General features: G+C 38.6%; 1 protein-coding gene across 2 annotated transcripts in view; it reads right to left on the bottom strand.

The window, feature by feature from the left end:
- Positions 1-334: 334 nt before the first annotated feature.
- Positions 335-16,119, bottom strand: part of TNIP3 (TNFAIP3 interacting protein 3) — a 48,114-nt gene continuing 32,329 nt past the window's right edge. Inside the window, exons 8-12 of one of the 2 annotated variants that reach the window (XM_074341495.1) lie at positions 15,671-15,796; positions 11,893-11,943; positions 10,894-10,992; positions 7,971-8,031; positions 335-1,402 (exon numbers count right to left, since the gene is read on the bottom strand). In XM_074341495.1, the coding sequence (XP_074197596.1) occupies positions 1,374-1,402; positions 7,971-8,031; positions 10,894-10,992; positions 11,893-11,943; positions 15,671-15,796 (366 nt within the window). In that variant the 3' untranslated portion in view covers positions 335-1,373. Of the gene's footprint in view, positions 1,403-7,970; positions 8,032-10,893; positions 11,008-11,892; positions 11,944-15,670; positions 15,797-16,119 lie in introns of both variants that reach the window. The other variant, XM_074341494.1, reaches the window with a different exon arrangement.

The raw sequence follows: 16,119 nt of genomic DNA, 5'->3' as shown, positions 1-16,119 counted from the left end.
AAACTGTTGTTTTTCTGATTCACTCAGTAGTGAAGTATTGGCCCAAAATGATGTATCTCTTTAATAAGTAGTAGGAAAAATAAAGCTTTAGTGAATTAAGAGAGGGACAATTCTTTCTTAAGAATTATCAAGAATTAAGTAGCCAGAGACTGAGGTTGAAAGTATTTAACTTCGTAAGGCTCTTTCCCCTTCCTACTACACAAAGCTTCAAGTATTTCCAGGAACTGAAAAACAAAAAACTGAGCTGGAATTAAGCAGCATAACTTCTGGAAGTCGGAGCTAAATTGTCTCAGCTGTATCTCTGGATTGTTTATTCGACTGCAGTTTCAGCCAATGCTCCTGGTTTTCTTTAGATCCTAGAAGTATGGATATCCATGGATCTCACATTCCTGCTTTATCTCTCCTCACAAAGAGGATCACCAGTTGGTCCTCGCAGAATCCTTATTAAATGGATGAACTTAATACTTTTAAATCTGCTTAAGCTTTAGACATCTGTTACGTCCCTGTATAAATTAATTGCAATAAAATTTGGCTACATTTGTTTTCCAATTTAATTGGTTTGAGAAGTCAGAGTTATGTTTTTCATTAATAATTACTCACATGCACAGGAAGGAAAACAGATTTAGCTGCAAATCCATATATCTCTGAACTACTTCTGTTAGTATGTACGAATGTAGCAAAGACATCACCATCACATTAGGATTTTTATATTTCATAATCTAATCCACCTACAAATGAAGTAGGCTCACAATTTCTCATCTTAAAGAAATGATTTGATTAAAGAATAGTTCCAAGTTTACCATTTTATTCAGGCTGAAATACTCATTTAGTTTAAGGAAATATATACACCTCTTCAATCCTATTTACCGGATCACGAAGACCAACAATGATGAACATAGCATCTAGTTACACTGGCTGAAGAATTAAGCCCCTATAAAAATAATGGGAGCAAATATTAAAGTTTTAAAGCTGCAGAAAATTTCCCCCCAAGGGGAAATTTTTAAATATTTAAATCAACATGCAATATCATTGCACCCCCAAGTGGAGGTGCTGATATCATGAAATCATCCCTGTAAATCCAGCAGCGAGGTGCGGAGGAAAGCTTGGGGGAGCGGCGCAGAATCCGTCGGCAAACCTCACTGGGAGGAAACTGGGAGCTGTGACGGCTGTAGAGTCCGGCTCCCCGGACCTGGTCAGCACCTCGGCCGTAGCGGCCGCGGCCGCATCCGTGCCAGAGGGGACCCTCAGCGCGCCCCAGGAGCGCAGCAGCCGACCGGCAGCGGCGCAGACACGGCCGCGGCAGAGCGGAGGGAGTGGGGGGGCCCGCCGCCAGGCTCCCCCCGGGCCCGCGCGCTCCTCCGCTGTGTGCGCGTCTACTGGTTGACTTTCTTTTCTGAGAAACCTATGAGAAACAGCAGGAAAATGTTTCAGATTCAAAATTAAAAATTCATCTCTCTTCTTCTGGCTGAAGGCTAACAAACTTCGAGGTTGGCCAGAAAAAGAAGTATTTTATTCATGAGCCCCTACGAGTTTGCACTGAGAAATCAGGCGGCGGCAAACGGAGGGTTATTCTTTTCGGCACTGACATACGCTCACCATTTGGTGAGCTCACCTGAGGCCTAGTTCTAACCATGCCCGAAGAGGAATAGTCTATTCTCATTCTCGCTGGCATTTGGTGGCTTGTATTTGCTTATGAAAGTAAGTCACATGTGTTACTATTCGGTTCAGTACTCACCCCAGAGAGAGAACCGCCAAATAAATTAGCTTAAAAACCCATAGAAAAGATCACAGTTCTTAAGGTGTGATAGTGTATCACGAAAACAGATACCGAAAATTTGGAATATTTTCGTAGGACCAGGACAGACTGCCACAAATAGAACCACAGAAAAGACAAAGTCGATGAAGTCTACTTATGGTAACAGGAAAAAAAAATCATGTTATCGCCAAGAAATAGGGTGTTTTCCTTATTCATGGTAACAATTTAGTGTATCTTAAATGTTTTATACTTGCTGTTCTGCATTTGGTATTTAAAAGACACGCTAAACCAACATTTTAGTAATAGGAAGATAAGAAGTTACTTTTCCAGGCTTAAAAAATATTCTTCTAAGAACTGTGGCCATTACATTAAAAAAAAAAATCTACTGGAAACCATAAAACTCCTAGAAGAAACATAGGCAGAACTTCTTTGATATACATCGTAGCAATGTTGTGTCCATTTTTCTGATCTAGGCCCTCCCTATCTATTTGTCTATCTACCTGTATCTATCCATACAGACTGCTAATTAGAATGTTTAGTCTTTGCTTATGAAATCAGTGTTTTAATAGGAATATATTTACCATCTGTATTTTCATATGTTGCTGTACATGTAAATATGCTTTTGCACTGTATTTAATAGTCCCTTAGCAAAATCACTTAGTTTACTGCTAAGCTGACCTTTAGAGCATTAAAGGTGAGGTGTCATTTCTCCTGGAATTCTTTTCTAACAATCTAGAAACAGGCATAGAATTATCTTCCTTTAAGTTTCATTAATCTTCTCTATTAACCACTGGCGAGATAATTAAGAAAGGAACGTATTTTACAAAAGAAAAATATTATTGATATTTTATCCATCTGTATTGAAAATTCTGCAAAGCATAGTCTCTAAGTTTCTTCTCTTACATTTCTTAAGTAGTTTTTACTATTTACACTGGTTCCCTTATCTCTTCATACTATTAGACGCTGGAAAAAATCCAACAAATCGAAGCTATTTACTGTTGTAAAGTCATCTGTAATGTTTAGATATAGACAGTTATAAAGAGAAACAAAGTGAGAAATAAAGATTCTGGCTTTCAGGACAGGACCATCAGAATTTATTTAAATAATATATGTGCAAAATACAACACTATTATATTTTACTTAATGTAGAGCATGGGGTGGTCCAAATTGCTTCGTGGTTATAATGTGGGCTTTGGAGTTAGGCTGCACGGGCTTGTCTGTGTCAGCTAACAACTAGCCAGGTGGGGTTAGACAAATTACCTTATTTCTTTGCTCCTCAGTCTCCACAATTTAAAAAGCAGGGACAGGAGCAGTCCTCGTTTCACAAGGTCGCTATGAGGGTTTTGATGAGATGATAAGTATAAAACACCTAAAATACAGTTCCTGGCATAGCTAGTGTTATGGGGTAAATTGTGTCCCCCCAAAAGATGTGCTTAAGTCCTTGCCCCTGGTACCTGTGACTGTGCCCTTATTTGGGAATGGGGACTTTGCAGACATAAGCAGGTTAATACGAGGTTATACTGGATTAGCCTAATCCAATAGCACTGGTGTCCTTATAAGAAGAGGAAAATTTAAACACAGACAAGGAGGGAAGACAGGCATGTGAAGACAGAGGCAGAGACTGGAGTTCTGCTGTGACAGCCAAGGCCATCTGGGGCTACTAGAGGCTGAAAGAGGCAAGAAAGGACCCTCCTCTGGAGGCTCGGAAGGGGGCGTAACACTGCCAACCCTTGATTTTGGACTTCTGGCCTCCAGAGCTGTGAGAACATAAATTTTTGCTGTTTTAAGCCACCTAGTTTGTGGAACTTTGTTATGGTAATGAGTTCAGTCAGTATTCAGTTAATGAGTTATTACTAGACATTGGTAAAGGCCAATTATAGTGGTTGGGCTTTGATCTCTGTATTGTAAAGAAATAATTGTGTTTGCTCACAACACAGTCTCACATCCCCAAATTTCGTGCCTCTCCAACTATGTAAGAGTTGAGCTCCACCTCATTAGACAGAGTTCAACTCGGCACCATATGGAAATTTTGGAAGGTCCAGAAGTGACTGGCGTACAACACAGGCAGAACAACACAGCCTTCTGACGTTCCACAAACGAGGAAATAAACAAGCTGTTTTCAAGGTTATGCTGACTCTATTGTGCCATAATTGTTCCGGAAACATGGAAGTCATTTGGCATCCCATTCTGATAACAGATAAAATGAGATTAAAATGTTCTTTGTAAAATCATAGGTTTAAACAGAAACTGGAACCCAGTGTGGGAAAATGCCATTATTTAATGCTATGAACAGGGAAAGCCAAGTAAGTCTCAAATAATTCGAAAACCTTTATTTAGATCTTTAGTTCCTGAAAGAAGATTTGATTTCAGTGTGTCGCCAAGGTACTCTAAAAGAACCACAGATGTAACTGAGAGCAAGGCTGGGAATTAGTTGACCTGAAGACTGTTCGATGTGGTACTCTGTACCTACCGACCTAAATCCTGGGCCAGGGAGGACCCTGCTCTGGCCTCCTCCAGCCAGACTCCCCCCCCCCCCCACAGTGTGTCTGCCTTCCTTTAGCACGAGCCTGTGGCTCCTCCACTCAGACCCCCAAATTCTCTGCCGAGTGACCCTGGGTCTGCTTCCAGGCCCCATGTGGTCCTCTTCCCTAGGCCCGAAGCCAAGGAGTGCTGTTTATGAGGTGCTGAGGGCGATATGGGTCAAGTTGTGATGTGCTGTCTGGACTGTCCTCAAATTCACCTTCAAGACCCCTCAGAGAGGGAGGGTGGGAGGAGAAGGTGGTGGACAATGGCTCTGGTCTCCTGGTGCCACTGGGTCCTGGCAGAGCTGGCTGGACTCTGAGCAGTCCGAATTTGACTCTGGCCTGCCAGGATATTTATCAATAGGAGGACAGACTATACTTCAATAGCTTCTAAGCTTGAGCCATAACATTTAAATATTTATACATAAAGTATGCAATTCTCCTTGCATTCTTGCCCCAGACCCTGGCAGTGTTACAGGAGGATCTAATGCTATCAGAGAAATTCGCCCATGACGCACCCACTGTATCTTCTAACAATCACAAGGCTACCACTCTATAAATATTCTATGTATAGACATAAGAGCCACTATTTCAGTTTAAATTATAAAAAAAAGGAATAATTGCAAAAAAAAAGATACTAGGATAAAGTACCTATATATACCTACATATATTGGGGTCAGAAAAATAAATTTGTCAGGAGTCATAGGAAATTAATAAAAACCAAGAACTAGGACAATCTATAAAGTACACTAATTGATGTTAACTTAAATATCCACATTTTTGAAAGGATCCTTTTCATTTAAATATAACATATTTTAAGTCTTTATTATCTGAATACAATGTATAGTGGTTTTAAGAAATAGTTTCTTTGTATAGATGATCAGAAACAGAGTCTAATTTTTTCACTCATTTTTCTTTCCATTGCTTGATTTTTGGTATTTCTAGCCCAAAACACAGACTATACTGATCATTTGTGTATGTATTCTTGAATAGTGCAGAATAAAAATATTAGTCATATAATAAGACAACAAAAAGATCTGTATCATAAAAAGATTTTTAAACCTACATTTGTTTAACAATCAATACCTCAAAATTCTTTTTTAGAATTTGGAGCAATTAGGTTGGACTTACAAATCAAAAGGAGCTTTCCGATTAAATGAAACAAAAAATAACAAGAATCAGTACGAAATTAAATGATGGCACGTGCGATGTTGGTGACAAGGGTGATTTCAGAGCGTCTGACAATTCTCATGACCTAGCCTGAGCTTTGAGATAGTGTCAGCTTTGGGAGCTGGAAGAGGAGCGACAGGGATCCCGAGCAGGTAGATTTTTAAGGAAGGGATTTCTTTTTATGGTGGTCCCCTCGCCATGATCAGCCCTTCTCACCTGCTGCAGACAAGCCACAGGCAAGTGCAGGGAGGGACAAATTTTGGACAGTAACATACCTTTTCAATTTCTACCAGGGCTGCCCAAGCAAGATCCAGGTCATAACACATTTATTATGCACTTACTCTTACATAGTACCAGCTACATAGTTCTTTTACCTGTGATATCCGAAATGTCAAATGAGAAGCACTGGTAATATATGCTGTGAGTTCTTAGGAAGAAGAGATCATTGAGCATTAGATACTAGCTGTATAATTAACCAAGTTAAGGCCCCCAGGCTTATTTTTATATGTATTATTTTAGAAATTTTTAATATGGTGAGAGAGGTTGATTTTCAAGGGCACTACAGGATGTGATTCAAAGCACAGGTTTTGAAGTCTTATACACCTGGAATCTAAGCCCAGGGCTCAGTCTTCTTAACTCCTAATTTCCTAATTTAAAAACTTCCTAACTTCCTAATTTAGAGATGCTACTTAAATTCTCCAAGCCTCAGTTTCTTCATCTGTAAAATGGTGTAATAATAAAACCTACTTGATAGCATTGTTGTGAAGATTAAAACAATGTTTTAAAAAATACTTAAGTTCCTACATAATAAGGGTTTATGTTTTATTATAATTTTATGTCTGTAGACACTGATACAAAGCATGTTTATACATCACAAAGCTCTTCTATTTCTTCCCAAGTAGACAAGAATCGGTAGGTCTCACACATTGACTATAAAATTATATTTCTGCATATTATTTAGTTTCTGAAGGTCATCACAATTCATTTCTATTTTATATAATCATTAGCTTCTATTACATTGGTCCAGGAAGAATCCAGTAGTGATATATAAATGGCTTTAAGAGATTATTGAAGTCTCTACTGGGTAATTGTACTTTTTACTGATTAAACTTCAATTCAGGAGGAAATATTTTTAATATTCATCCCAGACCAATGTAATATAAAATGGAAAATTATAATCAGGTGAAACTCAGCTGTTAGACAACAATGGATTTCAAAAACACAGGCATTATGCAGCAGTCATTATGGTTAACAGTATGCCTTTCTATTAAAAGCTCTCTCTTATGACTGGAACCCCAAAATGTCATTAAAACCAATGGTTATAGTTGTAATAGAAAGAAAAGAAAAAAGAAAGTGCTACAGTTTTCTGATAAATAGGTATACATTTTCTTATAAAGTTCTCACTTTTTATCTTTCTTCTCCATAATGCTACTGTAAGCTATGGCCTTTGCCACTCCCCATGGTTCTCTGTACAGCTGTCCAGGTTGTGTACTGCACAACTCTAGGAGGCTCTGTTTACATAAACTACCATGAAGGACCCTTTGGACTTGTGAAGTTCACAACCTGCAAAGCTACAAGTGGTATCTGTGGCTCCCTACTTCCACTCCATAATGGACCCCTTGCATTAAAAACCAGAATTCTGTGATCTCAGATCTGAAGTAAATGAGATTACATTTTAAGTATATGGCCTGAAATTGGAATATGGCTCATCTTCAGCTTTTCTCGATAGATTCCAATCTCTGGAAATGAACAGCCTAGAATCACAGGCATGTGTCACATGGATTTTAAACATGTGGCAGACAATGCCGACTTTTGACTATACGTGATGAGACTACAAGTGGGATTATGATCATAGCCCAGTTTACATAGCACACTCCTGGGTGGCCTCATGAGACCACAGAAACAAGCGGTAGAAAGGATAGCACATTCTGGAAAGAGAGAGGAGAATGTTAAACCAAAGAAAAATAAGACAGAAGAGTACTCTTAGTTGTGAGTACCTTGTAGGTGACTTTTTAGTTCTTCCCATAGTACTTCGAGGTGGGTATTGTGGGCAACTCTGGCCTAAATGTGGAGTCTGACATTTAGTCATTATGGAACACAGATCTGAGCCTTGGGTTTCCTCTGTCTGTCTGCCAGTGACATTTAAAACATCTGTCTAGCAAACCCAATCTGGAATAGTGGCAGCGCATGTGTCCTTTGTAGGAGAATTTCAGAGCTTTGTTGTTGTTGTTACAGTATGGCTCTGCTGGCAGTTCTCATGTCGAACCCCAGATGGAATACTGACTCTGAGACCGCCATAGGAGCAGAAGCCAGAACTGAGATCCACGCATGTCTGCATTCCAACATTCTCTTTTCCTAGAGGAGTGCAGTTTCACCCCAGGTGCATCACATTAGAGTTGTGTATGCAGCATAGCTTTAGAGTAGGTACTCCCAGAGAATGAATGGATGTTGAGTAAACATCCCCCCAAAGATCCCATTGAAATGTAAACATGAAAGAATGCTCACTACAGCTGTGGTCTTACCATTTGCCTTGTGCTGCGCATCTGGCGGAAACTGGTCAGGAGCATACCACTGATAGTCCGGCTGTGTGGGACAATAAAACGTTACTGTAGCAGGGTGGGCTTCCAGCAAAACAGAGTGGCACGTTAAAAATATAACCAAAATGTGTGGCTTTTGTTACATGGGCAACACAGTAGTAGTTTCTATCAAAACCTGTTGCCAGTCTTGCTCACCTCTCTTACCTCCCTCATCGTTACTACCATCTCCCTCCTCCCCTCCTAAATCCACTCTGTGTTTGGCCAGAATTTCTTCTTCTTCGGGACTGTGGCTTTTTTGGGAAACAGATGTGTTTGCGATATGTGCAGAAGTATAAACACTCTTGTAAAACTTACTATGGCCCATAAATAAAACAAAACAATTTACCAGCAACAAAGACTCTTTTTAAAAGCCTCACCCAGGAGGAAACAGGAAGACCCAGGCAAAAATTTACACGTTTCATGTTTTTTGTGGTGGTTCAAGGAAGAAATCTAAGCCATTATGTGAGGACACAGCTAACAGAGGCTCAGGATGTTAAAGTGAAGAAAATCTGTTCCTCTGCAGACTACTCTAAACTGCTCAGATAATTCAGACTAGAGAGGCAGCCAGAAGAGCGGGCAGACCTGGAGTCTTCTCCTGGGATTTTCTCCTAGATTTACACCAGTTAAGAACTGTGAGATATTGAACATCAAGAAACATGTAAAATGAACTGCATTGAACAAATCATAAGCTATAGACTTGAATTTCAAAACAGAGTTCCAAGGTCAGAATCTTTGTATTAAACTACTTGGAACAGAGCAACTTCAGCTTTACCTGCCCAGGAGGTGGGAAGGTCTTCCTGTCTTCCTGCTCCCCGTCCTCTGGCTTACACCTGCCTCCTACCTCTCCCCAAGACACAGAGAATTCAGACCTTTTGTTCTGTTATTCAATCACCTCCTGAAAATAACTCAGGAAAAATTTCTCCAGCAATGAGCCAATCGAGAACATTTTACAGGACTGCCAGACCACAGAAAGTAGCCCAACAGTTCAGTTGTCTGACAAGACACTAAGAAATGCTGCATTTATACAGTCTGACCCCACTGGACCCTCACTCAGACACCTAGGCTCTTAGCTGTTTTTGGTGCATGAAAAAACGCAAAGAGGAAGTGAGATCACTTCTGTTTTTCATCTTCTCGTTTATTTTTAGATGTCTCAAATAACACATAGGATAAGTGACGTGAGCTTCAGTTTTCTATTCCAGGACAGTTGCCAAAAGAAGGTGAATATACCACAATTTTGCAAACACCATCACATGTGCTTTAATACAGCCTTAGAAATAAGCATGAAACATGAAATATGCTTTTAAAGTGAACTCTGGGAGTTTCTGTAAATTCTATCATCATACTGAACTGAATACTGCCTGAAAATGTAGCCATTATAAATGGTTTAAAATCTTTTCCAATACAGACCTTTATTTGGTGACAATTTTATGTGATCTGGACTGTTTTGTCTCTTATAACTGATAGAAAAATTTGTTGAGCTTTTATAGCAGGTGAGTTTCTGCCTTCTTTCCACAAATGAAGATTTGAAGAAAACAGTCATTTTTGCTTCTAGATAAACTTGAATGACTCATTGGTTTTATAGTTAAGCTTTCACAAGAATATTTCCCCAATTCTCCAACCTGTGCTAACTCCTTAGTAAACTTCTCTCTTTTTATGTTTCCCACAATATAAATTTACTTCTACATTCTGAAAAAAAAAAAAAAAGTCTAAGGAATGAGTCTTGCATTTGGAGATTCCCAGAAATGTTTCTAGTGCAGAGTAAAAATTAAGCAAACAGATAAAGAAGAAAAGGAAATGGAGGAGGGAGAGCAGACAGAAGTAGCAACCAGAACAACATGACAAGAACCAAACTCTCAGCTGTGCGCCGTGTCACACCAGGGTCAAATAAGAGATGCTCATTAAACTCCAAAATCCTTCCGCCACCCAAAGAGTCATTATCTCCTCCCTTGGGAAAGCCCTCCCTTGGGCTTTGAGTCACACTCAAATGCAAAAGTATGAAAAGTTTCAGGCAAACGAGAACCATGCACGCTAGCTAAGTGCTCTTCTCGGAAAATCCCTAGTTAAAATCCCAGATCCTTTGCATAATTAGAAACACAGCTAATAGCAACTAAGGAGGAGGGGGTTGTCTGAGCTAATCCAAAATGCAGGAAAATGCGTAATTTACTTCGTGCCTAAAGAGTCTGTGTAGGCAAATTAGGAAGTCGGGACAAGTACCCAGACCATGGGGAGGGCGGGTGGAACGCTGCTACTGAGAAGGAAGGGGAGGGTGCTGAGTCTGACTTATTCGGTTTGATTGTCCAAATCAATTCCACTTACAAATAATTGCTCCACTCTTCATTTCATTTTGCCTGGGTAGATACAGTCATAGCAACTTAAGTGGGTCACTTTTTCTTGGATCATTTAAAGAATATCCTTTCAATTGGAAAATGTCAAAAACTATTTTGCACAGATGTAGCAATTTAGTAGTTCAATATTAAGTTTACAACTAAAAAGGCATCTCCCAGACTGGTTTGCTATATTCACTTCGCTTTATACACAGACATGTCCCTTTGGAAGAGTCAGTATGTCATTAAAAACAATCCCATATAAAATGCGATACGTTCATTCAGGGAATGTTAGCTCAATTTGATGCCTTTCAGTTAATTTATTCATATCTATATGTCCTGTGGATACAGTGTCCCAAAGATAATTATATTGCACATTGACCATTGTTAACTCTGAAGATTAGAGGCTGAGATAAATAGGAGCTCTTTATGCAGATAAAATAATGTGTCAAAATTCCAGAGGCAGACATTGTTTCTACCAAAAGAGAACAGCAGCACACATTAGAGACGTAAGCCATTGTTTGTTGGATGAGAGCTCTACTTACTGGGTGCTGCTGCAGATCCCGCATGGCCCCAGGAACTGCCGGTCCACGTGGATCCCACACAGGGAGCTTCAAGCCGCAGTTACAGGTTGGGAAATACATCTGAGGAGAATGGTGCTGCCGGTTCACCGGGAGTGGGTGAGATTGCAAAGTCACACTGACACTCACTTTATACAACCACAAGGTTTGGTTTAAATCTTAAGGCTTAGCCTAAATCTGGCATAATCGTGAGTCAAGAGAGGAGACCTGTCAGTGTAGACTGTGGATGGATACCAGTGAAGCTCCCAGGCCAAATTCTCCTTAAGGTAAAACCTTAGTAATTTTTCTGTGTTGAAGAAGTTAAAAACCCTGGAAAGGTGTCGAGAGTGAACTTTATGTTTCTCAGTTATCTTCCCAGGGTGTCCTTGCTTAAGAAAAACCAGCCATTAAGCCAAAAAATACATTTTCTTAAACTGCAGCCAGAGACCCTTCTGGCATAACTAAAGTCCAGAGAGGAAATTAGGAATTAAGAGAAATAATATTCATTCCTTAAGGCTACTAGAGAACAAGGTAGAAGGCTTCAATGCCCAAGAAGATACTCTGCTTTCTCAAAAGAAGGCACAAGTCTTTGGTGTAGTTTTCCATTGTCAACTGGTTGAGCAACTTCAAGAAACACCAAGGAAATGTATTTCCTAGGTGTTTGTGGGTCTATGAAGAAATTTCCATTCACACGAACATACACTAAACCTTGTGCTCCTGGTAACATGTTCTGTAAAGCGTGTGTTTTTCATGAGCATTAGGGTTGAGAGACCTTGGTGATACTTAAGCATTATCTCTCCACTGACGTTTCAGCTGACCATGAAAAACATGGATTGTTCTTAGGCCAATCTGTAGCAGAGCTTGAATATGCCTTTAATTGAATCCGTTAGAAACTGCTGTCCTCGGGAATAAATGTGTGAGTAAAACCTAAAGTTGGTATTTCAAACGTGACAAGAGGGTTGATGACTCTAAGGATCAACATACCTGTTTTAATTGCCTTTCTAGTTTTTCTTTCTCCATCTGACAAGCTTTGATCTGTGGAAGAAAACAAAGGCATTTGTGTATCAGAAAGAGCTCAAGTGTCCTAAAGCTATTCTTAACCTAGCTCGCGGTGACCTGCTCAGAAGCCCAAGGGTGAGGCACTGATAACAGTAATGCCAATGAAGAGTTGAGTTTTGGATTTTCCAGACACACATTGGTTCTACCTTGACATTCCCAAATGAAGTCTGGAAAGCTTGCTGGCTAAAAATTGTTATTCCAATTTGTTGGTGCCATTGTAACTCTCAGTTTTAGGTTGATCTATTTAGCTATATAAAGATATAGACATAGATATTAATATAGAAACAGCATCTACTGCTTACTGAATGTAATTGGGATTGATCAGTGGCACATTCAGAGGCTTCCACAATAAATTTTGGAAGTTGCATATGCACTTAATACATGCCAGACACCGATCTAAGTGCTTTACGCTTAATAACTCACCTTCAATTCTCCCAGTACCCCTATGTGATATGTAACATTGTTATTCCTATTTACAGGGGAGGACACTGAGGCATGAGATGCTGAGTAACTTGTTCAAAGTCACACTGCTATACTTCATGCTTCACACTATTTAAAGCCCAACCTTAACTAGCAGAGTCACCTACCTGGAGTTCCCCCAACATCTGGCATAGCAAGGGAAAGCTGGTTTTTCTTGGACTCTTGAGTCATGCCATTGTCAACCCTACACTCAATGCTCCACATCCCTGTGAAGCATGGTCAAATGTCTCCTACTGTATGATATTCTTCCAAGTCCCACCTACAGAATTATTCTCTCCTTCCTTGGTCCTCCCATTTAGCATTTTACATTTACTATATGACTTTTCAGGTCCAATGTGTACTAGGGACAGTCAATTCTCATCATTTGCATCAGTTATGTTCTATAAAGTCACTATGAACACTTAAATAGCAAATACTGAACCATGCATGACTCCCAGGGAAATGCAGGCTTGGGTTCCTACCAGCCCCTGGTCATGCCATTTTTGTTAACTGATTAATACATTATCTTGTTCTATGTGAATTTCTGTTAAAGTCACCTTATTTGATGAATATTCTAGATCCATTAATATTGAACTCATGGCCAACAGCACTATATTCATCTCTAAATGAAGCTTATCGGACATGTTTCTTTTCTCTGTAAAGCACGTGACAGCCTTCCTGTGCTCGGGAACATGAGAGGGCGCTTTGGCACGATGCTTGGGGGCCACTTTAAAAAATGATATCACCAACAAAAAGCACAAAAATGGGGAAAATGTGGCACTAAATAGTCCATGAAAAAGACGCTTCTTACAGGATGAGGACTGAAACAAGCATCACCTTGTGGACCTCAACTGGGAACAAGTGTTTCAGGAAACAAGTTTTTTGCTGCTCTATGCAAGTTCACAAATGACCTTGAAGGTGGCACAGGAGTTGATTTGGGGGTGACAAATATATCTTAGGGAGTAGGCAAACTTGCAAAAATGAAATCTGCAAATGGATGGACTATACATGTCCCCCTCATTATATTGTGAGTCTTTTAACAGCATGGATCATTTTTTAATTCCCTTACAGCATAAAGCTGACTGCTTTGCAGAAAGGAAGGATCAAAACTAGATTATGAGGCATTGAATGTGGCATGCTAATTATACAACTAAATGAAACTATTAAAAATTCCCCTTTCAATAGGCTATTTATGAAATACCTATGAGCCATGCCTTTAGCTACATGCTTTTGTAATGATTTTTTTCACTTAACCCTGAGAACAACTTTGTGAAGTTATGAGGTATGTATCATCATCTATATTTTACAGGTGAGTATACTGAGAGAGGTTAAGCAACATTTTTAGAGACAGAGGCTTCAGAGTCATAAGAAACATTTTAGAGATCATATAGCCCAACTTTGCCATTTTGCAGATGAAGAAAAGGAAGGACAGAAAAGTTGAATTATTTGCTCGAGGTGCTCACTGATTGTCAAAGCAGGCATGAACAGACTTTTATCCTTAAATTTCTTCTAAGTGTCTTTCACTTCACCACACCGACTATTTTACCAGTCATTGGCTTAAAAATTCCTCAGTGATAGGAACAACTAGTGCCGGACTGACCTAAAAATTCCTTTTTGGTCAGATGGTCCATTTGGACCACAGTGAATATGCTATTCAAATAAAGCAATGCCAATTCTTTAAATCATGGCATTTAATCTGTTATTACTACATTTAACGTAGATTGTTAAACTGACTGGTACATCCTATGAACTCTATCATCTTTCTATCTGAGTGAATGAGACTGTTGAACAATAAATGCTTGGACTATCATTATAAAGAAAAATTTGATATTTTTAACATACCACTAAGATCTTCCCTTAGTTCATAAGCACAATTATACCATATTGTAATTAGACAATACATTAATTTTGTTGAAATTAATCAAAAATTACTTTACAGATGACACAGGAATGAAAATTATTGTGGATGATGGTCTATAACATACATAGAGGGTTGTGTGTTTCCAGCAATACTAGAACTTTTATAATGGCAAGAACATTGCCAATCTAGACAAATATTTGTCATCAATCTGAACTTACTGTAACAGAATGAATAAAATTAAAATTTGGCAGGAAGTAAAATAGTTTGTGCAGTGACAACTTAGAAGAAATTAGGGCAACTCTGCACGTAAGACATAAAAATTGAGAGGTAATTTTCCTCGCCAAGAGCAATCAGAATGTTTTTTCAACCATTGTTGTGTAAAGTAGGTTGCATGAATTATTTTCAGAAAATCATTTTATTATATTTTACCACTATCTTATTCCTTCTAATTTCTTAGAAAGGAAATGGTTCTGCTAAATAATTTCCCATGTAAAGTTAGGAATTTCAATTTAGTCCTTGAAAAAGATGTCAAAGAAGAAACTAAATTTAATTCACAATCTGTTATTAGGAAGAAGAGGATGACAAGTAGTTAACATTTCTCCTAAGATTAAGAACCTTGAAGCTGCAGAGCTGTTAGAGCATGTACCATAATGATTTCTGATTTATTGAAAAGCATTGCATAATTTTGCAAACTAAAAATTTTGTGGTTCATTTTCTTTTCTGAAGCTAAAATTGTGTTAGCTACAGTTCTCTCATTAACATCAAGATTTACCCATCACAGCAACTTCCTGAGTCTACTTTTATATATATTCTATTACACTTAACTTTAATATGCTTGCATTGAATATATTCGGTTCCAATAAACTGGTTACCATTATCTGGCTTTCTTGAGAATGCTCCAGTTACATTAAATCTAGGAACCTACTGAACAAAATTCTTGGTTTCACTAGATATATAAATGACATTTAGAAATATGTATGTTTTTGGAGACAGGAACATTACACCACAGCCCTTCAAAGAAAATGACAAGAATATAGAAACAACTTCACTGTTCTAGAGTGTTTCAGCTTTGAATCTGAGTGCTAGGTAGTTCAACTCCCATTCTACCAGAATAAATATTATGAGAAAAAGATCAAAAGAACTGAATTTTATCAAGACTTTGGAATCCAATCTCTTGGGTAAGTCTTTAATATATTTATGTTAAAAGAAATGCCCAGTCATTTTCATCTCCTTACAAGATTGTTTAAGAATGATTTCATCCCAGGTGCTAACTTCTCAAAAAAAATCCATCAATTAATGGAGGCCAAAAAGTCTTGATTTTTTTAAAATGAGAAAATAAAAATAAAATACACATGTGCTGGTAAAGATTGCTTTGACTTATACCTGAGAATTCAGCTTATTCAACTGGGATTGAGAAGTTTGATTAATTTGTTGTAGCTCTTCCTTTTCTTGATTAAGTCTTTCTCGGTCTGATCGCTCCTTTTTGAAGTCTTCTTCATATATTTGCACCTAGGAAATAGTAACTTGCTGTTACTGTTAGTTTCCTTTTCTCTTAAGCCATTTAAATGATTTCAGAAGGGGTGCTATCTGGGTCTGTCCAGTCTGAGACATTTCTAACCTCTTTTCATGAATATTTCTTCATGGTAGGACTCCATCTTGATACATAGGACTATAATTTTATCTTTCACTTTGTTTAGAATGGCAGCTCTCACTTTTTCCTCCTTGGGCATATAACAGGAATTCAAAAGTAAAGTAATAATATGGATATTTTGAAAGAAAGTCCCCTTACCCATTATTCAATTTCGTTATTGTGATGACACCTGGCCTCCCCC

This window comes from Camelus bactrianus, chromosome 2 (genome assembly GCF_048773025.1).
Source record: "Camelus bactrianus isolate YW-2024 breed Bactrian camel chromosome 2, ASM4877302v1, whole genome shotgun sequence".
Taxonomy (NCBI): Eukaryota; Metazoa; Chordata; class Mammalia; order Artiodactyla; family Camelidae; genus Camelus; species Camelus bactrianus.
The sequence above is the reverse complement of the archived record's forward strand: the minus strand, read 5'-3'. Positions and strand labels throughout refer to the sequence as shown.